Source organism: Populus trichocarpa, chromosome 10, assembly GCF_000002775.5.
Source record: "Populus trichocarpa isolate Nisqually-1 chromosome 10, P.trichocarpa_v4.1, whole genome shotgun sequence".
Classification (NCBI taxonomy): Eukaryota; Viridiplantae; Streptophyta; class Magnoliopsida; order Malpighiales; family Salicaceae; genus Populus; species Populus trichocarpa.
In genome coordinates, this window is record NC_037294.2 from 16,680,043 (window position 1) to 16,704,242 (window position 24,200).

At 36.7% G+C, this 24,200-nt stretch overlaps 5 protein-coding genes and 2 pseudogenes across 11 annotated transcripts; 6 read left to right on the forward strand and 1 right to left on the reverse strand.

Annotated features, from left to right (window-relative positions):
- The first annotated feature begins 661 nt into the window (after nt 1-661).
- Nucleotides 662-3,081, forward strand: LOC7481548 (uncharacterized). Its single transcript, XM_024611222.1, has 5 exons — nt 662-976; nt 1,071-1,206; nt 1,303-1,427; nt 1,567-1,713; nt 2,655-3,081. The coding sequence occupies exons 1-5, from the start codon at nt 788-790 to the stop codon at nt 2,787-2,789; spliced, it is 732 nt and encodes a 243-aa protein (XP_024466990.1). The 5' UTR covers nt 662-787; the 3' UTR covers nt 2,790-3,081.
- Nucleotides 3,082-3,673: 592 nt separating this feature from the next.
- On the forward strand, nt 3,674-5,900 carry LOC7492896 (uncharacterized). The gene is made up of 4 exons (XM_002314977.4): nt 3,674-3,961; nt 4,817-4,906; nt 5,008-5,104; nt 5,566-5,900. Exons 1-4 carry the CDS (start codon nt 3,742-3,744, stop codon nt 5,702-5,704), a joined length of 546 nt encoding a protein of 181 aa, XP_002315013.1. The 5' UTR covers nt 3,674-3,741; the 3' UTR covers nt 5,705-5,900.
- Nucleotides 5,901-6,781: 881 nt separating this feature from the next.
- LOC7492897 (uncharacterized) lies at nt 6,782-12,913 on the forward strand. Of its 3 annotated transcripts, none has more exons than XM_024610422.2 (15): nt 6,782-6,979; nt 7,558-7,881; nt 8,626-8,703; nt 9,029-9,084; nt 9,431-9,550; nt 9,647-9,717; nt 9,817-9,910; nt 10,152-10,355; nt 10,640-10,891; nt 11,205-11,313; nt 11,464-11,531; nt 11,803-11,872; nt 11,953-12,027; nt 12,107-12,198; nt 12,536-12,913. In XM_024610422.2, the coding sequence occupies exons 2-15, from the start codon at nt 7,561-7,563 to the stop codon at nt 12,609-12,611; spliced, it is 1,686 nt and encodes a 561-aa protein (XP_024466190.2). In that variant the 5' UTR covers nt 6,782-6,979; nt 7,558-7,560; the 3' UTR covers nt 12,612-12,913. The 3 variants fall into 3 exon arrangements, with proteins under 3 accessions (XP_024466190.2, XP_002315014.3, XP_024466189.2); XM_002314978.4 differs by having other exon boundaries at nt 6,783-6,979; nt 7,449-7,881; XM_024610421.2 differs by having other exon boundaries at nt 6,976-7,097; nt 7,449-7,881.
- Nucleotides 12,914-13,484: 571 nt separating this feature from the next.
- LOC7492899 (clp protease adapter protein ClpF, chloroplastic) lies at nt 13,485-16,986 on the forward strand. Of its 4 annotated transcripts, XM_052456806.1 has the most exons (9): nt 13,485-13,645; nt 13,700-14,098; nt 14,232-14,291; nt 14,563-14,657; nt 14,871-15,043; nt 15,612-15,724; nt 16,276-16,321; nt 16,429-16,489; nt 16,581-16,986. In XM_052456806.1, exons 2-9 carry the CDS (start codon nt 13,760-13,762, stop codon nt 16,771-16,773), a joined length of 1,080 nt encoding a protein of 359 aa, XP_052312766.1. In that variant the 5' UTR covers nt 13,485-13,645; nt 13,700-13,759; the 3' UTR covers nt 16,774-16,986. The 4 variants fall into 4 exon arrangements, with proteins under 4 accessions (XP_052312766.1, XP_052312765.1, XP_052312768.1 ...); XM_052456805.1 differs by having other exon boundaries at nt 13,501-14,098; XM_052456807.1 differs by having other exon boundaries at nt 13,503-14,098; nt 16,449-16,489.
- A 718-nt stretch (nt 16,987-17,704) lies between these two features.
- LOC112328785 (putative pentatricopeptide repeat-containing protein At1g69350, mitochondrial) lies at nt 17,705-20,401 on the forward strand (annotated as a pseudogene).
- LOC112328786 (putative pentatricopeptide repeat-containing protein At1g69350, mitochondrial) lies at nt 19,328-20,401 on the forward strand (annotated as a pseudogene).
- LOC7492901 (pentatricopeptide repeat-containing protein At2g03380, mitochondrial) lies at nt 19,735-23,896 on the reverse strand. 2 transcript variants are annotated; one of them, XM_024609430.2, is made up of 3 exons: nt 21,333-23,896; nt 20,523-20,703; nt 19,735-20,167 (listed from the first exon to the last, which is right to left on the reverse strand). In XM_024609430.2, exon 1 carries the CDS (start codon nt 23,877-23,879, stop codon nt 21,681-21,683), a length of 2,199 nt encoding a protein of 732 aa, XP_024465198.2. In that variant the 5' UTR covers nt 23,880-23,896; the 3' UTR covers nt 19,735-20,167; nt 20,523-20,703; nt 21,333-21,680. The 2 variants fall into 2 exon arrangements, with proteins under 2 accessions (XP_024465198.2, XP_002316102.4); XM_002316066.4 differs by lacking the exon at nt 19,735-20,167 and having other exon boundaries at nt 20,279-20,703.
- Nucleotides 23,897-24,200: the final 304 nt, after the last annotated feature.

Here is a 24,200-nt window from a genome sequence, read left to right on the forward strand (position 1 = left end):
AAATAAAAAATTATATTTATATTATTCAAAAAATCATATAACCAATTTACCTCTTCTAAATGGCATTATTATAGATGCTCTAAATGATTCATATAACATATTCATCTTCTTAACTGTTAATTTAAACAATTAAACCAACCTCATACCTTTTAACTGTTTCAGTAATGGTTTTACAAGGACGAGAAAGAAAAAAAGAAAGTAAGGTACAGGTTTCAAGTTGCATCTTTATTGGTTTGTCCTTAGAATTGAAATAAAAATGGAGATAATAAATCAGTAATTTATTCATTTTTTTTTGCTGTGTTTTTTCCTTTATCCATTTATGCCTTGTTTGTTTCAAGAAAATCAAATTCCTGAAATTCATTTTTCTTTTTTTTTCATGTTTGGTAACCATCCAGAAAGCTGGTAAAAAAATTGATTCATTAATAAATTATTTTCAAGTTTATTTTTCATAATATAACTAAAAAAAAGTGTTTTTTAATTTATTTTTCATAATATTATTAAATATTAAAAAATAATTTATTTTTCAGGAATTTATATTTTCTAGGATTTATTTTTTTAAAAAAAATAATTTTCCTGTAAACAAACAGAGTAAAAATATGTACGATTATCCAATCACGAATTTGGACAGGCCTTCTCTTTCGGTCCACTGACGCGTCGCTCATTGCACATCTATAATCTCTCCTACGTCTGTTTACAGTTTAAGCACCACACCCCAAAAGAAGACGACCCAAAAACCCTTAAAATCCCCATAAAAAAGCTCCAATCCCCCATAAAAAAAATAAAATTAATGGACATGGACATGGACATCGATCCTCCAAGCCAAATCAAAGACAAAGACCTTTTCAAGGCAGCAGAGACAGGCGATTCTTCGACATTCAAATCGCTTCCACCAGAACGCCTCTCCAAAGCCCTCTCTCTCCAAAACGACGACGGGCGCTCTGTCCTCCATGTCGCCGCCTCTTCTGGACACCCTGAGGTAAAATATTTTTTTTTTGGTTGATAGTTTGCGATTTAGTTGGCAGTGAATTTGAGTTTTATTTTTGGGGTTATTGCGGTGGTGTTGGAATTAGGTGGTGAAAATACTATCAGATATTGATCAATCAAGTAGCGCAGTGGTAAATGGTAAAGATGAGGAAGGTTGGGCCCCACTTCATTCTGCTGCTAGCATCGGAAATGTTGAGATTGTTGAAATTCTGTTAAGCAAAGGTAGTATCAAGTTGTCAATGTATTGAGCAGGAACTGTTTCCGTGTCTCTGAAATAGTTTTTCGCATTTCAATAACAATGGGAATGTTACCTTTTAGGAGCTGATGTTAATTTGAAAAATGATGGCGGGCGCGCTGCTCTTCACTATGCTGCTAGCAAGGGATGGTTGAAGATTGCTCAACTTTTGATCTCGCATGGTGCAAAGATCAATATCAAAGACAAGGCTTGTAACTTCATGCATCTATTCTTTAAACTTATATTATAATATTACTAGCAGTACATGTGCACGTTATGTGCTGATGGGTCGGTTCAAAAGCAACGGACTCTCTTGTAACTCATGTGCTGTGCATGATGCATTTTAGGTTGGTTGTACTCCGTTGCATCGAGCAGCAAGTACAGGGAACTCAGAGTTGTGTGAACTCTTAATCGAGGAAGGAGCAGAGGTTGATGCTGTTGATAAAGCTGATCAAACTCCTCTCATGAGTGCAATTATTTGCAATAACAAAGAGGTAAGTTTGATCAGAATTACTTGAGAAAGAGATGCTTACATTGTATGATGAACTTTCCTTAACGATCTGGTTACTACCTATAAAACTTATTTCGTTCTTCACCTGCCATGTGATTTGTACATATCTTGTTTGGCTCCCTCTATCCCTAATCTCAACCAGTGCTATTAAGCATTCCGGGCCCCTGCTATGTCTATACCTTCATTATTGTATTAATTTGTATCTTGTAAGGTTTGGTGGTAGATTGTAAGCTGGATGAAATATCACATAAAATACAGGTTAGGGAGATGGAACTTTTTGTTAAACCGTTTTAATTTTTTTATTGATCCTTTCCATTTTATTGTCTGTTCTCTATGTTTACTAGATTTTCCTGCCTAAAGATCAGAATTTTTTTTCTGTCTTTTTATTTAATCATTTTCTTTTCACCGAAAAAGGTCTGCGGGCAACCTTGTCCTTCATAATGGAGCAAATTAAATGAAAGTTGAGATTGGTTTGGCCAGTGAATCCATTAATGTGATACTGTCAGTTACTTTGGTTTCTAATGTCTCCTTGAGCCAGTCCAGCAAACCATGACAATATTTTGTAGGTGATATCAATAGACTTCATTTACCCGTGAAATAGATTATGCATGGTTCAATAAACTTGAATCTAAATCAGGCATTGATTATCTTACCCGATTATACATCTGCGATGCCTGATTCCTGTGGATTTCTACGTTTCAACTATCTTCTTGTTGTCATCTTAGTGGCAGGTTATCTTACCGTATGCTTTGTGCTTATGTTGACTATTTGCAAACTTGACTTGGCCAAGTTTCTTGTTGCCTAATATGGACTCATGAGCAATCAATTGATGAGAGTTGACTGAACTAGACAGTCTTAAATTGTCTTGTAATTTTTTGTTATTATTTGAAAGCCTATTAAAATCTGTGTTTGGTTGGTTTGTAGGTGGCTCTCCTTCTAATTCGACATGGAGCAGATGTGGATGTGGAAGACAAGGAAGGATACACCGTGCTGGGTCGAGCTTCGGAAGACTTTAGGCCAATTCTGATTGATGCTGCTAAGGCTATGCTTGAAGGATGAGTTTGGATACTCTAGGATGGAAGTTTGTTGATTTTTCTAAGTGGCTGGGTTATGCATCTTGAAGAAAAGTGTTTTGCGGATGACTCCACTTGCAGCTAAATAGAAACACAGAAAAATAATTGATAGTCTTACAGCAGCTTAAATTACCAAGCGCCATCATTCAGACCTTTTTCGTTCTGTAGTTTTTCTGGCTATGTTTTCAACAGATGAGAGTTGCTCTGTGGTAATCGCATTTTGTCACCCAGCTTGGCTAGTTTGCCTTTTTGGCTTGTTACAAGTTTTTTACTGCTTCTTTCTTTGTTTCTGTGAATGTTGCCAACAAAAAAAATAATAATTGAAATTAGTACTTAGAGATCCAATATACTTAAAATTCTAGGCAGGGCAAATTAGCAAAGCTACAATGAAACCGTTGGAGGAGATTGCTTAGCGTATAAACTATTCAGGCAGCGTTTTTGTGTATGCTTAAGGGCTTGTCTGGGAGTGATAGAAATTGTTTATTGAAGTTTTTATTTTTTGAAAATATATTAAAATAATATATTTTTTTATTTTTTAAAATTTATTTTAAATATCAACAATTTAAAAAAAAAATAATTCAAAAAAAGCGCGCACGCCTTCGTAAATCGTAATCCCAGCGAAACAATTTCGTGAAATGAACTAGCTCGTAGAAAATCACGAAGGGAAAACTTGAATTTGACGCGAAGACCTACCACATCATCATCTGATATGTCACATTCTAATTGGGTAAAAGAGAATGAATTACCGTTCACACACACTAAACTGGATCCCTCGTGTCGCGGTTTTGCCCCACACGTTGAATCAACGAGTCCCTGACACGAAAGCTTTCTTATTGAATTTCAGTTTGGTTAATATCGACCGTTTGTTTCCTTCCGCTCCCTCTCCTCTAACAAGTTATAAAGCCTTATCTATCCCTCAAAGCTCAAGTGAGGAGAGAATGAAGACCCTCTCCCAACCTCTCTTTCAGATTTCATCTACCAAATTCATCGTCTGTGAGAACCCCAAGATCAACCATCGAAAGAGAATAGAAACAAGACTCGGGTTCAATGAAACGCCGAAGAATTTATCCTGGTTTGCTTCTTTACCATCTTGCCAAGTGACTCACAAGTCTCTTCCTTTGGTTGTTTCAGTTGCTTTGCTTCTCTCAGCAACTCCAGGTAATTTTTTAAATCTATTCTATTCTGTTCCCGGTGTTTTATGTTTTCTCTAGCTAGCAGTATTCTGACCCTTGTATATGCTTGCAAATTTTTCTTCACGATGACATGCAACATTTGATTGATTGTTGAAAGAATTGGGCTTGAACAAATTACATGGAAACCCTGCTTGCTTTTGCTAGTCATGTATATTTCAAGAAATCATTTTAAGGAAGTTGCCTAGGCCTGCCGGGGAACTAACAAATTCCTCAAAATGAAATGCAATTTTGTTGGTTAGAAAAGAGGAGGTTACTTTATGGAGTCCATCATAGATTTTGATGGTTTTTTGGCGGTTCTTTGTATGCTTTTACTCTTCTATTCTGGGATCCTCTTTCCCCCTTTTCTTTCTTCTTTCCGACAGTTTTCACCAAAGGTTTTGTATATGGTGATTAAATTGATTAGAGTATGCCAAGGATTAGACATTTCATTGATTTATGTCTCTTAACGAAGGTTAAGTTTGTTTGCAAAGTTGTGCTAAATAAAATATATATGAAGGTGGGGAATCCCAATGCCAAGAGTTGAACACAAACTATTTGGTTAGAGAGAATATATATTAATCGACCCAGGAGCAAAGCTACAGCGTGGAGAAGGTGGGCAATTGACCCCATTAAATTTTGGAATACTTATAATTTGGCCCCATATTTATAGCGATTTGCCCCTCTTGTTTCTTATGATTGCAATTGTCATTGCATCACATCTCCATCAGTGCATTAGTTTGTTGAAGGATTTTGAAACTTTTTGGCATTTATTATGGGACTTTGTGAAGAATAACTGCCAAGCAAGAGCATGTTTGATCATCTGTGCTTCTGGGTTTTGCAGCTAAAGCTGGAATTATGTCGGGATTTTCTGGATTAGAATCAATTCCTGGTCCCCAGTTACCTCAAATTGACTTTCTTAACCGTTTCAATGGTTTGTTCTCTTGTAATAATTATATTTCAACTTCCAAATTTTTAATGCTTTGACTTGGCAACCATTTTTAAGTTTTTTAATGAACTGTCATTCTTTTGCAGAAGAAAACCAGAAGAAGTACGCAGAAGCTGATGAGAAATTCAAATCATCTCCCATTCTCAAGGAGCTACTTGAGCGATCCAAGCTGAACAAAGAAAAGTAATTCAAAACTAGTTTTAAATTTGGTTTCATGCATATTGATATGCCGTGCTTCAAAATTTCTAATGGGGCTAAAAGTGGATGAGCTCTGCATGAGCTTGAGAGCTACATGTTTCATGCCATGCCCTTTTACTAGCGAGGCTAATGCTTTTACAGGACCTCTGGGTATTGGACTTTCACGTGTAAAGAAAGGCCCTTCTCCGCAATCTTCATTCTACTTCAGTGGAAAGAAGATGATGAAAAAAAGAAAAAGAGGAACTGCTCCATTCACACTACTAGTATTGGTATTTAGAAGTGAATATTTATGACAAATGAGTCGGGAAGCAAAGCGGCAGTAGGTTTAAAACCTGTTAGGCCATCGCATTTTAGCAGATCAATATGCATATATCAATACTCTACATTAAACATGAATTTATCACGGGCTACTGATTTTACATGTTATTATGTTATGTAATGTTCAGAAACCGGCAAGAAATTCAAGACAAATATTGCATACGTGGGGCAGAATGGGGCGTTGGAGATTGTTCAGCAGAAGGCATGTCACCAGAGGATAGAGAAAACTTCATCGCTATGCTAAAGCAGAAGGCAGGAATGAAATAGATGAAGCCATCAATTCTAGTGAATGCTTTCTTGAGTCTTGTCTTGTTCTAGTTATTTTTCCAAGCATGTATGGTTAGATGTAATATAGCAGGTTTTGGATTACTCCCAAAAAACAGTGACTTTTTATGTAATATTTCCAGTGTATTCGATGAAATAATTTTGAAAGAGCACGCATGCAGTGTTCTTTTCGCCCTTCTGATCTGACGTTGGATTGCTACTTTCTTCGGGGAAAAACGTCCATTTGTAAAAGCTTTTGGAAAATTTCCCAATTTTTATTACAAATTACTAAAGACAGAAGTTATCTTTTATAAAAAAAAATAAAAAAAGAAAAGAAAAGACAGGAACTATCTCTTTCCGTAATGGACACAGTAAAACCCTTCCTAACTTTGAAAACACCTGTACCAATGAATGTTCTGGTCATGTTTTTTCATTTCTAAATAAAAAGGCATTTTCCCATTTTCAACTCTTATATAAAGAAAAAGAAAATACAAGATATGGTGAATAAATCCTTTTCTTATTATTTATAATGTTTAAAGTGTTTGAAAGTTTGATGTTTTTGTTTTTTAATGTGCTTTAAAAGTGAATTTTATTTTAAAAAATATTAAATTAATAATTTTGACATACTGAAGTTAAATTTTTTTTATATATTTTTAAATAAAAAAAATACTTTCCACCAAAATATATACATGTACTTCAAATCCAAAACCACATATTTTTTATAAATTTATTAGTTTGGATGTGGCCCATCAATATTCTCACTATTAAAAAGAAAGATTATATATCTTATTGGCCATAACTTTTCAATTATCTCTTATATCATTTTAGCCAAATTTTATTGGCAAAACCAAGTACAGTATGTAGTTAATAATAAATAATAGTATTCGAACCGTGTTTTTTTAAAGTTTTAATCAATTAATTTATTTTTTAATTGTTTTGATAAACTAATATTAAAAATGATTTTTATAAAATAAAAATAATATTATTTTAATATATATTTTTAAAAAAATTACTTTAAATTACAATTACTAATACACTTATAGAAACCCTTAAATGTCATCGAGAGAAAGATGAAGGGGTGATTTTGATACATTTGAAATTTGACGTGAAGCTCCCCACAAAAAGACAAATGGTCAGATGAGCTTGCCGTCTGCAGAGCTGATAGAACCAGCAATCATTAATCATAAAACAAAACAACACCACACCATACCACACCAGATGATTAATTAACCCAATAAATAAAATATTAAAAACCTTTTCCAATCCCTACCCTAAAAGGTACGTGAATATATCTTCTCTCGGATTCATTTCCTTTCATATTTTCTTTCACGAGTCGATTAATTTCTGTCGCGAAATTTAAAAATTAGGTTTTCAAAGCACAAAACTTGACTTGGAGGTGACATTGAATGTCTTTGTTTTTTCTTTCAGCTTCAATGCTGTCTGTTGCTATTAATTGTCTTAATTAAGCCAAGTAGTTGAATTGGATGGATAGAGGTTGGGGATTTTCTGCTGTTTTGTTACCTATGAGTAATATTACCATGAATTGTGGAATTGGGTCACTAGGTTACGTTATGCGATTTTCTTATTCAATTTTTAATGCAAATTTTATAAGGAATTTTAAGGAGTTAAAATGTAAAGAAAAATGTGGTATTTTGCTAGTTTTGATAGGAATTGTGATCTTATTTTCATTTATCTGTACATGTGATGATTTGGATTTTGAGTTTGATATGGTGTTTTTCTGTTTCAGGAAAATTATTTGATTAGTGTGATTTTGTGTTAAAAAATTTCAAGTGGGTGGTTGTTGGGTTAATCATCCCAACAACTTCAGGAGCTGAAATTTTAATTGGTTGCTACAGAAAATGTACCAGCGTGTGCCTACAGCTGTAACAACCCGAGGTGGGTCGCCTACTGATAACGGGGATTCAGTTGTGACTTTGGATCAAGTTCCACGATGGAGTGATGCAGAGAGTAGATCTTCGTTCAGTTATGATAACGAAGACCCTTCATTTACAAATTCATATTTCCCTGATCCTTTAACGGCTCATCCTGAGGGGGAAAGTAGTAGTTATGGGATGGTATCTAGGTTTCCAGTTGATCATGAGATCAACTCGAAGATATATTTATGGAGGGGACACCCTTGGAATCTTGAGGTGGATGCTGTTGTGAATTCTACAAATGAGGTGAGTGTTGCGTACTCCCCTTTTTTTGGTTGAACTGCTTGAGCAGTGCTATCTTTGGAACAGATGATTGTTGCCTTTTTACCTTTTGTGCCAAAGTGATCTATGGTTATCTAGATTTGACATCTGTAGTTAGAAAGTGAAACATTTGAAGAAACCTTTTGCTACTTTTGCAACTGGTCTGGATAGCTATATGGTAGTGGAGTTTGGTTTTCGGTGAACCCTAATATAACATGAGACTATAAACCAATGGTTTCCACGTATTCTACAATAAAATCTGAATCTTAGAACCTGCAATCTGAAAGTTTTTGTTCTGTGCTTGGGTTGTTGGGCTCATATTCAGACTTTAAGGAATGTGAACTTTCCCATTTTGGACCATGGAAAATCTTTAAAGCTTTTATTGAACCTGATATAATATGAGACATTAAAGTACCATGATTGTTTTATCCTTGTCCTCTGTGGACACACTTGATATATGAGCTATATCTTCTGCTGACGATGTCAAGAATAGTTGGTTGTCTCTCAACTCAAGGTGAGCACCAAGCCAACTCATCATCTCATCTCAGTGCATCCATCGCTAATTCGTGTGCTCTAGTGTGAAGATCCTTAGTAAATTGCATTGCTGTAGCATTTCAAATCTTTTTTTTCTTAATTGCATTAAGTTTTTTCACGGATATGAACACCAATAAAAGGAACCAGCAACTCACTTATATTATCTCTAATATGATTCTAATTGATGGTTTATAGAATCTGGATGAGGCACACAGCAGTCCTGGTCTGCATGCAGCAGCTGGACCTGGTCTTGCAGAAGAATGCATGACACTGGTATGCTATCGATTGTTTGCTGGCTGCTAATATTTGAATATTTTCCTTTGATATGGAGGTTATATTTCATTTTTTAGCATTATTTACGGGGATTTTTAACGATTCATGTACCATATATATATGTACTGTTTTATCATGCGGAGATAGTTGATAAAAGTGATGCGAATTTCGCTGCACAAAATCTGTTATTCATATTCTGAGACGAATTTAGACATGTTCAAAGCTTTTGTAGTTGCTAAAGTTAGCTTGTTTGATTGTTAGGTGATTTTTATGGAGATAAGAAAATACGAGTGTGGGACTAACTTGATATGCATTTGCGTGTCAGGGTGGATGTCGGACAGGGATGGCAAAAGTTACTAATGGATATGACCTTCCAGTTAGGTATGGATGCTGGCATGTTCTACTTGTTGATAATGAAGCATTAATTTGTTTTTGCATTATATCACAAAAAATCCATGCTTGATGACTTGATTCTTGTCTGTCTAATCTTGTGTTCATCCTTCAAAAGCCATGCTCGATGACTCATGTCTTCCATACCTTACATATTTCACTCCTTGCACATCAACTTATATTTTCCTTAATTTACTTTCCCTTTTTTGTCCTCGATGTTTTGTTTGCTAGGTGCAATTTGTCTCAAATTATTTGTTGCATTACATCAGGTTTTCTTTCTGGTAGCTTTAATTCTTTTTTTTTTCTCGGGCTAATGTTTTACTTAATATTATGCTAGGAGAATTATCCATACTGTTGGTCCTAAGTATGCAGTGAAATATCATACTGCTGCAGAGAACGCTTTGAGTCACTGCTATCGCTCTTGCCTTGAGCTTCTCATTGAGAATGGGCTTCAAAGGTTGTTCCTCCATTATTTTCTGGTATTTTGTTCATTTATTGTGCTCCTTTGATTTTCAAAAACATGGAGCTAATTTTTACTTGAAATACAATGCAGCATCGCTATGGGGTGCATATATACAGAGTCTAAAAACTATCCACGTGAACCAGCTGCTCATGTGGCTATAAGTGAGGAATTTTTATTTCTGATGATGTCTGTGTTTGGATAGCTAAATGTTTCTTATGTGATTTGCTGTCATCTAATTGATTGTGTTTGGTTTTGTTCAGGGACTGTCCGGCGTTTTCTTGAGAAGCAGAAAGATAAGATTACAGCTGTTGTTTTTTGTACTACCACATCAACTGATACTGAAATATATAAAAGGTACTTGTATATTGTAGTTCCATTCTGTTGCCTTAGAGATGCAAAAAGCGTCCAATCCAACTGAATGAGCCTTAGCCGAAACTAGCTAGTGCAAGATGGACATTCTGTCATTTCTTTAAACAAAATGACCATGCCTCAATCGTGACATTTCACATCAGTTATTTTTTTTCCATTCCATCCACTATTTTGTAAGGATTCCATCAGATGTGGTCATTATTCCCTTTTCCATTTTCCATTGTAGATTACTTCCACTGTACTTTCCTCGAGATAAACATGAAGAAGAGGTGGCCATCTCAAAACTTCCTGCTGATGTTGGGGACGAGAATGGTGAGACGATAATAGATGAACGCAAAATCAGAATAAAGCCTTTGCCCAAGAAAAATATTCCGAGACCTCCCCAACCCCCTGCTGACCTTCCTGTCAGTGATGTTGGCTTGGTACGAAGGTTAGTTGACTTAATTGCAATACAAAATTAAACATTCTTGTCTGTGTTGTCTTCTTTTTCTTGTTTAAGATGGTCGCTTTTCAGTTTAGATCACTACACTTTATTTCTTATTATTTGTAAATTTTGAATATTTGTGTTTAATTGGGAATGAAAGAATAATGGCTAATTCTCAGGATCCTCTCAAAAAGAATATACTCATTCATGAAGAGTAATCTCAAGTGGTGGTTCTTTGAAAATGTCACTCACAGACACGCTCATTTGATCAATGTTGCTCCATTTTACAGGAATTCATCGTACTTGGATTCGTATTTGGATCCTGCCTTCATGTCCTTGATTAAGGATCCAGATCAGAGACGTAAGGAGCAATGGGAAAAGAGTGCACAAGCACAGAGTGGATGGAATTGTGCCAAAATGCTTGGATTCGGCGATCTTGGAGGCCCTCCATTGTCTGCTGCTGAAGAATATTCTCTTCATTCAAGATACCTAGCTAAAGCAAATTCTCTTAATCTTTCTGAAATTGCAGAAATGAAAATTGTGTAAGCATTTATATATCTTTATTTGCATGTGCTTTAGATTGTAATTCTTTTCTCTGAAGGTCATTTGTTTAAAAGTCTGATTCTCCATTGCATAATTTTATTCCAGTTGAACCAACACAATTGGTGTGGCGTTCATTGGTTGTGTCTATTAATTATATTGTTGCAGATCTTCTCACCATGAATTTGTCCACCTGGCCATGTAACCTTTTGTGCGAATTGTGTTTCCTTCATTGTACAGTATTTGTCACTTTCATTAATGCTTAGTAATCTTGGATTGCCTAAAACTTAGTTTGATATTTTCTTGCTACTTTAGTTACCGTGGTGGGGTAGATAGCGAGGGCCATCCTGTGATGGTTGTTGTGGGAGCGCATTTTTTGCTACGATGTCTTGATCTAGAGCGATTTGTGCTTCATGTGATTAAGGTAATTTGTTTATCTAGCTTATTATTCTCATTTATTAGCTTCTTGATCCTGGATCATCCTCTCCAGATATCCTTGTTCTGATCCTTTAATAAGTTTCATTTATCTGGTTGTTGGTTTAGAACTAATGTTATCTTGGTCGTTAAATTTCAGGAATTTGAGCCCTTGATACAGAAGCCTTATACGATTGTGTATTTTCACTCTGCAGCCTCTTTGCAATTGTGAGTATTGAAACTTCTGGCAGTGATATTTCTACTCAATTCTGAATTTTTTTTTCCCTCATTTGTTCTGAATTCTTTAGCATTACACCCCCCCCCCTGGGGGATGATGGTAACTGTTTGTCACCAGCCCTTTACTCACGTAGATGTGCTTGGGATTTGGAAAGATCAGGATTTTCAAGTTCTTTATTTGAGTTTCTATGATTTTTATGCGAAGTTCATTTTCCTGAAACTTATCAGCTTTCCTCATTTTAATTGCCACTTTGACCAACAGTCAACCAAACATGGGATGGATGCGAAGATTACAGCAAATACTTGGTCGGAAACACCAGCGAAATCTGCATGTATGCAATGCACACGTAATCTAACTTCTTAAATGTATATATTTATGTTCGTACATTTGAGCTCCTCATCCAATGTGTAGGCAATATATGTTCTTCACCCGAATTTTCACCTGAAGACCACAATTTTCGCTCTGCAAGTATTTGTTGATAATGTGGTATGTATTTTTATTTGAGTTTTTCTCTAGTAAAATTTGAATCTATTTTGTAAGTTTACTGCTTGAACTTGACCTCTAGACCTGGAAGAAAGTGGTATACGTGGATCGGCTTCTGCAGCTGTTCAGATATGTTCCTCGTGAGCAGTTGACCATCCCTGACTTTGTTTTCCAGTTGAGTTTTCTGCTTCTTTTACAGTTCTATTCATCTATCTTTGATCGTCAATCGGAGTTATGGTAAATATATCGGAATGAAATTTGTCTATTCACCTGGTTATTTATGTTTTAGCTTTTAGCATTTTGGTGCTGTAGATGCTTACCTACTGCCCCCAAAATGCAAAGAAATTGCAAGCATAACTTTAGTGGGTTTCCTTAAATTGTGCTCAAATACCTTGCCATCTATTTGTGATCCCCGAATTGTATATCCTCATCTTGGTCTACAGTGGCAAGGATGGAATGGACAAGGGAAGTTTCTTATAATAACCTGACTAACATGATGTGGTGGATGCAGGCATGATTTAGAAGTGAATGGAGGAAAGGGTCTTATTGTGGATCCTAGAACAAAATATGTGTATCATCGACCGTAGGTGTTAGAGATACAGTTTCATCACGTGATTTTGCAATTCAGGATGTGGTTCTTCAATTCTCTTCCCATCGTGCTCCTTTGAAGGTGCATTTGATGCTTATCTATGTACAAATTGTATGGGTTTTTTTTTTAAGAAAAAAAAGTTGGGGTTGCAACTGGTGTTGAAACTTGTATAATAGCATCTCATTTGTTTATTTTATTTGTTGAGCAATGATTGTTTTTGAAGATGGAAATAAAAGATAGTTCGTGCGCTGTCTTATCTTTGGAAGATTATCAATAAAATGTAAGGTGGTTGTATTTTCAGAGGTAAAGTAGAGCATGCTTGGCATGGTTTTTGAAGAATAACTTGATTTGAAGCCAGAATTCAAAGCTATTCTTCATAAATAACTTGTGAAAAATTGAATTATATTAGAAATGATCTGAATTATTGCTGTTATTATTTTGATGAAATGAGAGTATAAAATAGAGTAAAGAAGTCAAAAGTCCTAAATTTGTTTTTTTTTTCATCAAAGCATCATCTTCAAAACCCAAGAATGGCCCTTTATCGAGTTGGTAAAATGGCGTCAACTTTTTGAATCGTTTCCCAGTAAAACTATGGAAACACGTTTAGAAATATCAAGAAGTGAGAAGAGGCCAAATTTGTGGAAGTGTGTTAAAAAATTTCTCATTTCTGGCTAGCTCATTTATGTGCTATTATTTTGTTTTTCGCTTACAAAAAAAAAAGAAAAAAAAAAAGAGTACCACTGTACCATCCATTCTACATATTTACAAATCTTCACCATTCGTGTTACCTAAATTGTTTTCAAAGTAATATAAAACCGTGAAATTATATATATATATATATATATATATAAGCATGAGATATGAAATATAATCCTGATATTTAATTATATACACATTAAGCCCCCACCACAAGCGTTACACGCGTCTGCATACCTCGACGCAGAGGAGCACACACTATCTTCACTTGCTGAATTTTTTGAGAGGTCAGGTCTTTGCGGAAACTGGCCCATTTTCTTCCCCTGCGTCTTTCCGGTGAGTTTTTTCCTCCAACCAGAACCGTTATTATTTTTGTTCAATGAACCGCAGATGCAAATAGAGGACGGTTAGTTTACGCTCTATAAGGGATTTCTTTACCTGGCCAAAAAAATGGTGCAAGGTGCGTCGTTAACTTGTCTAGCAGCTTCAGTAAACGGTGGAGTTTATGGATTGATCATACCGCAGTGGAGGAGGCATTCCAACCTACTGAGGAAAACTCATGCCGTTTCTGGGTTTGATAGCCAATGCCCTTTGCGTCACTGCCTTCAAGGTTTACACTTTATGGGTAACCCTAACACATTAAAACGAAGAAATTTAAGGGTTGAAGCAGGATGGCTGTTCAACAAAGGGGGTGAGCAGGAGCTGGACGCAAGCTCTGAACGTAGTGAGAGTGCGAATGAAGATATACTGATTTTCTTTTTCCAGTTAGATTTGGGCACTCGAGTTCAGGTTTGCTGGCAGTCTTTTTGTTTAGATTTTTTATTTTTCATAAAAGAGTGGAGCATTTTGTTCTATCCCCTGGTTTCTGGGTGTTTTTTAATGCTCACAAGCTTTTTTTGGATGGATGTTGTGAAATTTGCAGTATGCTTTGAATGTGGAGCAGTATGACATTGCACAACAACTTAGAAACAAGCTTACAGAGGTTACATTCCATCTCCAGGCCTATTATAATTGATTTTCAATTGTGTTCTTAGTTAATTTTCGCAGAAAATCTTCTTGTTTTATACAACTTTTATTTTATCTTATATTATTCAGTCATTGCTGGGACTTTTGGATTATATTTTCTTACACTGAAATTGTGCATGCTTTTTCCTAACACCAATAAATATCAGTGTCCATGGAGAATAAGCTAGCTGGTAAATAGAGTTATCAAATGAATTTGCAGCATGCTGAATGAGTTCGCTTCTTGAAAGGTTGAAGGTGAGGTCATTAGGCAGCAGGAAGCGAAGAGAGGATCATCTTCAAAGAGTGAAGCTCAAGATAAGGCTATAAGTATCATACGACTGCGGTGAGTCCAACAATTTTTCCATGTTATTCTGCTTGGGCTCAAATCCAAAAAATTATATTAGATAATATTAGAAAAGGTGTAATATATCTAATGATTAACATTTTCCTTCAGGCTTTTCTTTTCTTTCCCTTTTTTTTTTTTGGATTTCTTATGTTGCATTTTACTGGCTCAACTAGAATGTGCTGTAAACTGTTTCTGCTTCTTTACTTGCAGTGCAGACCTCCAGAATGCAATTGAGAACGAGAATTATGCAGTGGCAGCTGAATTACGAGATCAAATTTCAGAACTGGAAGCAGAATCTTTGGCTGCATCTGCAAAAGCTCTGGTATATGAAAATGCACAGTATGCATTTCGTTTAGGGCAGAAAGTGAAGCACAAAACTTTTGGTATGTAAGCACGGCTTCTGCATGCCCATTTCAATCTTTCATTTGTTTTCAGTTCCTGTATGAGGTGCCGTTGAATTAAATATGTAGAAAAAGAATCCATTGATATGTATTCATGCCATGAGAGCATATCTGAAGAACCGAATGTTATGATTCTGGACTCTGTAAAAAGCCCATGAATTCTACAGCCTTATAGAGTCTCTCAACAAATGTAGATAAGAAGAATTAAAGTGCAAGTACTAAAAATTAGGAGTTGTTTATCCTGTTGCAATGTGTTAACAATTCATACTTCACTGATGTTTATGTTTCCATGACTCGTGAGAGTCTGGATCTTGGCCCTGTAACAAACTTCCAAAGCTGCTTGCTGGCTTTTCTTTCTCTAATATTTAGTAGTTCCTAATTTCCATATTGGTCAAATAACTATAATTTCCATAGATGTGTTCTCCTTTGCTATGTGCCAGCAGAATTTCCTCATGGAAGAATCCTAACTCTACTGGTTGCTTTTACATTTTGCACTTATTTGCCTATCTAAATTATCTTATTGCTACTGAAAGGTATATTATGAACTTAGGCTATCAAGCTGTGGTTTGTGGAATGGATCCAATATGCTGTGAGTCAAGTTCATGGATGGAAACAGCACAGGTTGAAAAGTTAGCTCGTGGTTCTAGTCAGCCATTTTATCAGGTTTAATTAAGCTTAACTTTGTACCCCTCGCCCTTCTTTTTTAAAATGTGGAAGAGGATAATCCAACACTTCGTTTTTGGAGTGAAGTTTCAAGGAGCATGGTTTCCCCCCAGCCTCCTTCATACCATGGAATCTCTTCTCTTTTGAGCTAAAAGAGTTGAGGTTAGAGCCTAGAGGCTTGGTTGGCCTATGTAATGGAGTTTCCATGGACCAAATTCATTTCAAATGCTTCGGTGCTGCTATCTTTGGAGATCATAACATGATAAGTAGACACATTTAGTTGATTTTATTGAATAAGAATTTTTTATTTTTTTTAACTTTGGTTGAAAAATAATTGTGCAGTATAGATCTTGAACAATAGGTTTCTTGGGGTCGCAGCCATACTCTGTTATAATACAATGATTTGTCTTCTTGTCCAATTTGAGATGAATGTCATAAGAAAAGGAGTTGGTGTTGATTAGTGTTCATCTTATCGGTGCATCTATTTTGGTACACTAGCCGCCATGTTATAATGCAGAGCATTCACGATCAAGTTCTTACATGCTTTTCAGGTTTTGGTTGATGTACATGAGGATCCCAATCTACTGGTGGCATATGGTAATCTGCATTTTGTTTGCTTTCCTTTTTGTGCATTATCACAGATTGTTTGCTTGATGTTATGTGGTCATTCTTAATACTCATGTCGATGCCTTCATGAACATGAGATTGGTGTTCCTTTCTGCAGTTCCCGAGGAAAATTTGGTTGCTCCTGAGAAACCAGATATGGTAAGTTGAGTTTTTTTTTTTTCTGAAAAAATGAAGCATGCCCCTAGCTTTTTTTGGCTCGACTGTATTTAGGCATATGATCAATGTGCAGGGAAGGTTTGATCATCCCTATACATCATTTCTATTCTATGGGATGGATGCAGCAGGGGATTTTATCCCAATCAAACAGCTGCGTGAAAAGTACAATAGGCCTCGGCATGAAGTGCCAATGGATCCACCAGATGACGATAGCGGTGGTGGTGCTGATGCTTAAGCAAGAGAGGGCTGCCTTCTGGTCCGCGTGAGATCTTAAAGATTTGGAGCTGAAAAGCTTGTAGAATTATCCCAGCTCTGTATGATTTGAAGGCGCTTTCTTCCTCTTGTTTTTCTGGAAATTTCAGTTGTGATTTGATTTAGATCATATGTGTTAGCAACGTGGCATAAAAACTATGTACATGGCTATTATTCATGTAAATCACAATATAATTACTTTCCAACTATCTTTGGAAATCATTGCACGATTCCTGTTCGTTGAGGTTCCAATTCTCTGTAGACATTGAAACATCAATCAATGTTGTATTTATGTTTCGCTTTGTTCAGAACCAAAATAATTCAATTATAACGTAGTCCTTGTAGTTTAAATAAACTAATTAACTAATCTCACAGTTTCAGAAACTATGTTTTTAATTAATATTTTTTTTTATATATATATTTTTAAATTATTTTAATATGCTAATATAAAAAATAATTGTTAAAAAATAAAAAATATATTATTTTAATATATTTCTAAATAAAAAAACACTTTAAAAAACAATTATTATTACATTTCTAAACATCCTTTTAATCCCTCCATAACGTTTGATAACACATTCAATTATTTTTCTTTTTTGGAAAATCGAAGAAAAGAAGAAAAAACCAAGTTGGGAAATTTTGATTGGAAAACAAGGCATTTTTTCAATAAAAAAACAAATGCTATGCTGGCAAGGGATTATTTAATTATTTAGAGTAATTAGTTAGTTTTAATAAGCTTCAGGGACCAAGCTAGATTAACTCCCAAAATATTTATTATGATCAAGTTTTCGTCTGCCTGAACTCTTTGGCTTTTGCTGCTGCTTAACTCCTGAACAAAAATAGTTTCATTCATGAAATCTCAGACGCTTCCCTCCGAGGTGGAACAGGCATTTCCTGTTTCCGGAACTTGCATAAGCTGGGGAGGTTGGATTTGGATATCCCTGAATGGCCCGAATCGAAGTTATTAGTGCAATATCGTGGTTTCTCATTTTACTTTTCGCTCAACCAATCTTTTTTCTGCTCTCTTTTTCCAATGATTTAATGGACGTTTTTTGCTTGTTAACAAAGAAGCAGAGAAGCAGAATGACACGCTACAGGCCCTTGTTCAGGTCCTGCAAAACTTTAAGACAATTAATCCAGTTCCATGCCCACCTTTTAGTCACTAATCTCTTCAACGCCACACAAGCCTCCACCAAACTAATTGAGTGCTATGCTCAAATGGGTTCCATTGAATCCTCAACACTTGTCTTTGAAACCTACCAAAACCCTGATTCTTTAATGCGGGTGTCCTTAGAAAATGCCATGTTTGGTCTCAAGCTCTTTAGAAGCCATTTCACTCTATTACAAGATGCTATACAATGAAGCCCAAATTACTAACTTCGTATTTCCATCAGTTTTGAGAGCTTGAGCTGGTTTTGGGGATATGGCTATTGGTGCAAAAGTTCATGGGAGGATAATTAAATATGGGCTTGATAATGATCCTATCATTGAGACTTCACTTCTTGGTTTATATGGAGAATTAGGTTGCATAACTAATGCAAGGAAGGTGTTTGATAATATTCCGGTAAGAGACTCGGTTTCATGGAATTGGATTATTTCTAGCTATGTTGATAAGGCAGGAGAACTGACACTTGAAAGGCGTTGTGCATCTCCCTGGTTGAAACGTATAGTTCATGTGATGATTTGGTAAGTGCTGAGAGGATTTTTGTAAATATGGCCATCAGAACTTTTATCTCATGGGCATCCATGATTTACTGTTATAATCGAAGCGGTTGGTTTAAGGAAGCATTTGAGATTTTTGTGAAGATGCTAGAGTTGAAAGTGGAGCCGAATGGGGTTGCCATAATGGGTGTTCCAATTCTTGTGCTGGATTGAGTTGGCTTAGGGTAGGGAAAGCCGTTCATAAGTATGCACTAAAGAGAGAAATGTCATTCCAAGAAAATTGTCTAGTGCCAGTGTTGATTGAATTACATGCTGGATGTGGTAAACTAGGGTATTGCAAAAAAGTTCCTCACATAATTAGAGAGAGAAATGCATGCCATGTAACTCTCTCTTGCTTGGCAAGAGTTGTTTGAGGAGGCATTGGTATTATTTGTGCAGATGCAGAGGCAAGGACTAATACTGGACACTTTTAGCCTGTCAAGTGCAGTGTCAGCTTGTGGAAATGTGGGTTTATTACAGCTTGGGCATCAGATACATGGTTATGCCATCAAACAGTGCTTTTTGGGCGAGTTTGTCAAGAATGCTCTAATATGCATGTACTCGAGATGTGGTTCTTCGGATTTAGCATGCCTGATATTTACTGATATCAAATAAAAGAGTAGTGCAATCCAAGCTACTCTATGATTGTCAGGAATGCTCTAATATGCATGTACTCGAGATGTGGTTCTTCGGATTTAGCATGCCTGATATTTACTGATATCAAATATAAGAGTAGTGCAATCCAAGCTACTCCATGATTGTCAGGAATGCTCTAATATGCATGTACTCGAGATGTGGTTCTTCGGATTTAGCATGCCTGATATTTACTGATATCAAATAAGAGAGTAGTGCAATTCAAGCTACTCTATGATTGTCAAGAATGCTCTAATATGCATGGGACTCTATGATTTCCGGTTCGCTCAGAGCGGGAATTCACTAGAGGCAATTCATCTGGTTGATCAAAAGTACTTAGATTGTCTTGAGATGACTGATATGGTCTTCTTTAAGTGCAATTCAAGCTTTGCGAGGACACGGTGCATCTCGAAAAGGGAAAATGGCTTCACCACAAACTCATTATGTATGGTGTAGAAAAGGATCTTTATATTGAAACTGCTCTAACTGATACGTACGCAAAGAGTGGAGATCTTCAAACTGCCTAAGGAGTTTTTCGTAGCATGTCAGAAAAGAGCGTTGTGTCATGGAGCACCATGATTTCTGGACATGAAATGCATGGTTGTACTGATGCTGCAATCACCATCTTCAATCAAATGGTAGAATTGGGAATAAAACCAAATCATATTACCTTCATGAATATCCTATCAGCATGTTGTCATTCAGGATCTGTGGAGCAAGGAAAGTTCTATTGTGACTTAATGAAGGATTTTGGCATTGAACCCGACTCGGAACACTTTGCCTGTACAGTTGACCTTTTGAGTCACCCTGGTGATATCAGTGGAGCCTAGAGAATAATCAGCTCAATGCCATTCCCTGCAGATTCTAGTGTTTGGGTAATTTGCTTAATGGGTGTCGAATTCACCAGAGGATGGACCCGATCCCAAGAATTGAAAAGGATCTCTTGAAGATGAGAGCACGAAACACCGGGGTGGGCATTACACCTTGTTATCTAATATCCACGCAGAAATTGGAAACTGGGCTGCCGTGAGAAAACCAGAGGAATTATGGAGCGTTTAGACCTGAAGAAGGTTCCTGGATACAATGCAATTTAACTTAACTGGAGAATCCAGATATCGACATCATTGGAAATATATATAATTTTTAGATTCACCCTGGAGCACAAGTCAGGATATGACAGAGAAATTAACTTATGAATGATATATCAGTGTATTCTCCAGAGGAAATTTTATTTCAAATGGTGAAATTTAACAACAAATGTCCTGAAATACGATGCATTTACACATTGGAATTACTGTTACTTTAGTTTCCAGAAGTTTCTATCTAGATCACAGAGTGACAACCTGAAGTAGGTGGTATTGATCATCGATGCCATTGAGGAAAAAAAAAAGTCCCAGAGAGTAATCAGAAACAATCCATAAGAACTAACCATGGAATCTTTTGTTCCCCACGAGCAGGTTTAACTAGAAAGTGGTCTCAAGTCACCATGTAATCTGGTAGACGGTCTTTCATCCAAATGCAGAAGATGGCAATCATGATAATATAATCTCCATTCTCCACGAGTATCTTAATACATCGTAAGGAATGGTTTGAATTTGATCTCCCTATACCTGCAGTAAATTTTATTTTCCTTGAGATGAAAGTCACCCCGAAAGAGTATCTTCTATGATGACAACACTAGTGAGATTATGAAAATGTAAAAATGTACTCTTGAAAAATCTCTGCACGTGCGTTTTGCAATTTACTTCTCTCTATAAGACTTCTGAATTGCAAAAGATAAATAAAATGAAAACAGAATCAATTTTATAAGCGTTTAGTTCAGACTCTTAGTCACCACCTTTATTTGTTTCTCACTTGCAGAATTTTATTGCCTTTCTGGCAATGCGTTGAAATATAATCGAAACAAATTGTGAAATTGTGCAAGAAATAAATTAAGTTAAAAAATATGATCACAGTAATAAATTGCTCTTGCAGGAATTAAATGGGCTTAGTAAATCACACTCAATAACTAATCACCTCACTTCCATGGTGACCTCCCACAAGAAATAAATAAATTGTACTAGTCAAATGTGGGTCATGCTGTAAAAGATGATCTTAATATTGTGGATCAAGGTAAGAAATAACGACAGCAACCAATGATTGACCAAGAAAACCAGCTATATAGTAAAACTGTGTTTATAAAATTTTGATTACGTTCATCAAAAGAAAATCTGTGTAATTTAAATTGCGAAGCTCTTACCAAATATGTTAGGCACATCCAAGGAGACTTGGCCCCTCGGTTTGGTTGTTGTCTATTTGTTTCCTCTCGTGTATCTTACAGAAAAGATAACCGAACAAGATTCTCGATGGCCTTGTTTGAAGAACTGGAAGAAGTAAAACATCACATCAATAAAACGACTAGACCACAGAAAGCTTTTCTGTGACATCCATCATGCAGTTCCAGCTCATTGCTCAAGATACAAGAAACCATCAACATAGATCTCATCGTCAAGCACTTCCCCGATGACCAACTTCAATCATCTTTAAGATGACAAAGCTCTATTTTTTCCTGTGCAATTCCAAGTACATCATGGCATCGATGCATGAACTATGCAAGAGAAGCAGCTCTAGAAAAGGAGAAGTCATGATCAACATCCATCTCCATCAGGCTACAACCTGGAGTTTTCATCAACCCTCTCTGTTTCATCAACTCTCTTACCTGCTTAACCTTGCTCCAGCTTGCATCCGAAGCATACAGATTGCACATTAGCACATAGTAACAAGCTTCACCAGGATGGAGCTCTAGCATCCTCTTGATTGCCAACTCTCCAAGATCAAACCTTGAATGGAGTCCGCAACCGTGGAGAAATGCACCAAACAAGCTAACATCTGGTTTAACTGGCATTTTCTGAATGAAGTCCAAGGCCTCCTTAAGCCTTCCAGCACGAGCTAATAGGTCAACCATACATGTATAATGCTTCGTTGAAGGCACTAGGTTGTAGTCCTGACATATCATAGTGAAAAGCCTCCACCCTTCCCCAATCATCCCTGTATGGCTACAGGCAGATAAAATGGACGTGAAGATCTCTTCATTGGGTTTCAATTCTGCCTTCAACATATCACCAAAAATTGAAAGGGATCCACGACCATTACCCTGAATTCCATAGCCACTAATCATTGCACTCCATGTGACAGTGCTCTTCTGGTCCATACCATCAAAAATAACACGAGCAGATTCAGCATCCCCACATTTGGCATAAAAGGTCAAAAGCGCAGTGCCAACATAGACATTAGAGGATAAAAGACCTCTCTTTACCGCGTAAGCATGAAAAGAAGAACCGACTTGGAGAGCATTAAGGGAAGCACAAGCTGACAAGACACTCACTAAGGTGACTGCATCAGGCAAGACGGATCCCATTCTCATTTGGTGAAACAATTCAAGGGCTTCATATGCAGAACCATTCTGAGAAAACGCAGAAATAATGGAATTCCAGGCAACCACATCTCTATCTGAAATTGTCTCAAATACATAACGAGCATCTCTATTCATTTGGCATTTAGCATAAAAATCCACCAAAGAGTTCGTGACAATAGAATCCCGTGACCCGAGCTTAATGCTCAGACCATGAATTGATCTTCCTAGATTCAAGTTCAGCAGCTGTGAACATGATGAAAACACACTTGCGATGGTAACGTCATTAGGCAAGACAGCAACCTGTTCCTTCTGCAAAAACAACTTCAAAGCCTCCTCAGGACAGCCATTCTGGGTGTACCCAACGATCATAGCAGTCCACGAGACAATATCAATACCATGCAGCTCATCAAACACAGACCTAGCATCTCTAACGACTCCACACTTTGCATACAAGTCTAGAAGAGCTGTCACCAAGTAAGAACCAAGTTCAATACCACATTTAATCAAGTATCCATGAAGCCACTTCCCTTGATGCAAAGCTCCGAGCTTTTTACATGCATGAACTAAGATCCCTAGTGTAATTTGATTAGCCTCGATCAACTCCTCTCTCATTCTATTAAACAAAACTAACCCATCTTGAGCAAGATTATTCTGTACATAGCCAGCAATCATGGAGCTCCAAGAAAACACATTCCTATCAAGATTTTCATCAAACACAGAACGAGAACACTCAATTTCCCCACACTTGGCATACATATCCACAAGACCAGTGAACACAAAACTATCAGGATTCCCAAACTTGACAATTTGACAGTGCACTTTCCTCCCTTCATCAAAATTTCGCGATTCGCTACATGCCTTTAAAACATGGGAGAAAACAACATTATCACACTCTTTTAAGCACACTCGCATACGATTATAAAACCCAACAATATCTCGAAACTCACTGTTCAAAAAATACCATCTGATGATCACTTTCCACGAAAGAAAGTCCGGGTGAGGTATTGTATCAAACACCAAGCGTGCAAGATCAAGACGGCCAAAAGAACCATACAAGCTAACCAATTTGGTGCTGCATGAAAGATCACGAGTGAGGCCCTGAACAACGAGGTAAGCGTGCATTTCCATGAGAGTATTGATGTTGTCGCAGAGACTGTAGAAAAAGTTGTGGAGTATTGGGGGCAAAGGCATATTTTGGTGGTGTACATGAGCCTGAGGTGGGTAGTCTAAAGGCAGTTGATGGGTTGCACAGCTGTGATTTATCCATCCAAAGTAGAAAGGTTTTTTGCAGATGTTTTTGTGTAATTGAGAGATTAGTTTTACCATTTTTGTGTATACATAAATATAATATAATATAAGTTGAGGTGGTTGTTCCCCGCCATTTTTGTTCATTTCTTTTGCCTTGTATTGTCAGTCAAATCAGTGAATGAAACTGGGCTAACGATTACTGCTATGAGTTTGGATTGGGCCTGGCTGAAGCTGACCTAGTCCCTGGTTAGTATAGTAAGAACTGAACACGGGCATTAGGTTTGGGTTGTCTTGCGGTTTGTGGGCTTCGCCAGCTAACTGAAAGGGACCGATCAATAACAATGTGAAATATTGAGCCATTGTGGCTGCACCATTTGAGGTTTTGACCCGATTGGAAGTCTTGTTTTGTTTTATGCAGAGGACTGCCTAAATCATGGATTAGATGTTGCATTGGATAAGCCCGAA

What these genes read in the sequence shown, in the direction of transcription:
- LOC7481548 (XM_024611222.1), top strand. Translation starts at nt 788, where the DNA reads ATGGACATGGACATGGACATCGATCCTCCAAGCCAAATCAAAGACAAA. An exon ending in CCTCTTCTGGACACCCTGAG is followed by an intron (nt 977 to 1,070) that starts GTAAAATATTTT and finishes TGTTGGAATTAG; the next exon opens with GTGGTGAAAATACTATCAGA. An exon ending in AGATCAATATCAAAGACAAG is followed by an intron (nt 1,428 to 1,566) that starts GCTTGTAACTTC and finishes GATGCATTTTAG; the next exon opens with GTTGGTTGTACTCCGTTGCA.
- LOC7492896 (XM_002314977.4), top strand. Translation starts at nt 3,742, where the DNA reads ATGAAGACCCTCTCCCAACCTCTCTTTCAGATTTCATCTACCAAATTC. An exon ending in GCTTCTCTCAGCAACTCCAG is followed by an intron (nt 3,962 to 4,816) that starts GTAATTTTTTAA and finishes TGGGTTTTGCAG; the next exon opens with CTAAAGCTGGAATTATGTCG. An exon ending in TCCAAGCTGAACAAAGAAAA is followed by an intron (nt 5,105 to 5,565) that starts GTAATTCAAAAC and finishes TGTAATGTTCAG; the next exon opens with AAACCGGCAAGAAATTCAAG.
- LOC7492897 (XM_024610422.2), top strand. Translation starts at nt 7,561, where the DNA reads ATGTACCAGCGTGTGCCTACAGCTGTAACAACCCGAGGTGGGTCGCCT. An exon ending in ATTGAGAATGGGCTTCAAAG is followed by an intron (nt 9,551 to 9,646) that starts GTTGTTCCTCCA and finishes AATACAATGCAG; the next exon opens with CATCGCTATGGGGTGCATAT. An exon ending in ATCCCTGACTTTGTTTTCCA is followed by an intron (nt 12,199 to 12,535) that starts GTTGAGTTTTCT and finishes TGGTGGATGCAG; the next exon opens with GCATGATTTAGAAGTGAATG.
- LOC7492899 (XM_052456806.1), top strand. Translation starts at nt 13,760, where the DNA reads ATGGTGCAAGGTGCGTCGTTAACTTGTCTAGCAGCTTCAGTAAACGGT. An exon ending in ATTTGGGCACTCGAGTTCAG is followed by an intron (nt 14,099 to 14,231) that starts GTTTGCTGGCAG and finishes TGAAATTTGCAG; the next exon opens with TATGCTTTGAATGTGGAGCA. An exon ending in AGTGAAGCACAAAACTTTTG is followed by an intron (nt 15,044 to 15,611) that starts GTATGTAAGCAC and finishes TTATGAACTTAG; the next exon opens with GCTATCAAGCTGTGGTTTGT.
- LOC7492901 (XM_024609430.2), bottom strand. Translation starts at nt 23,879, where the DNA reads ATGAACAAAAATGGCGGGGAACAACCACCTCAACTTATATTATATTAT.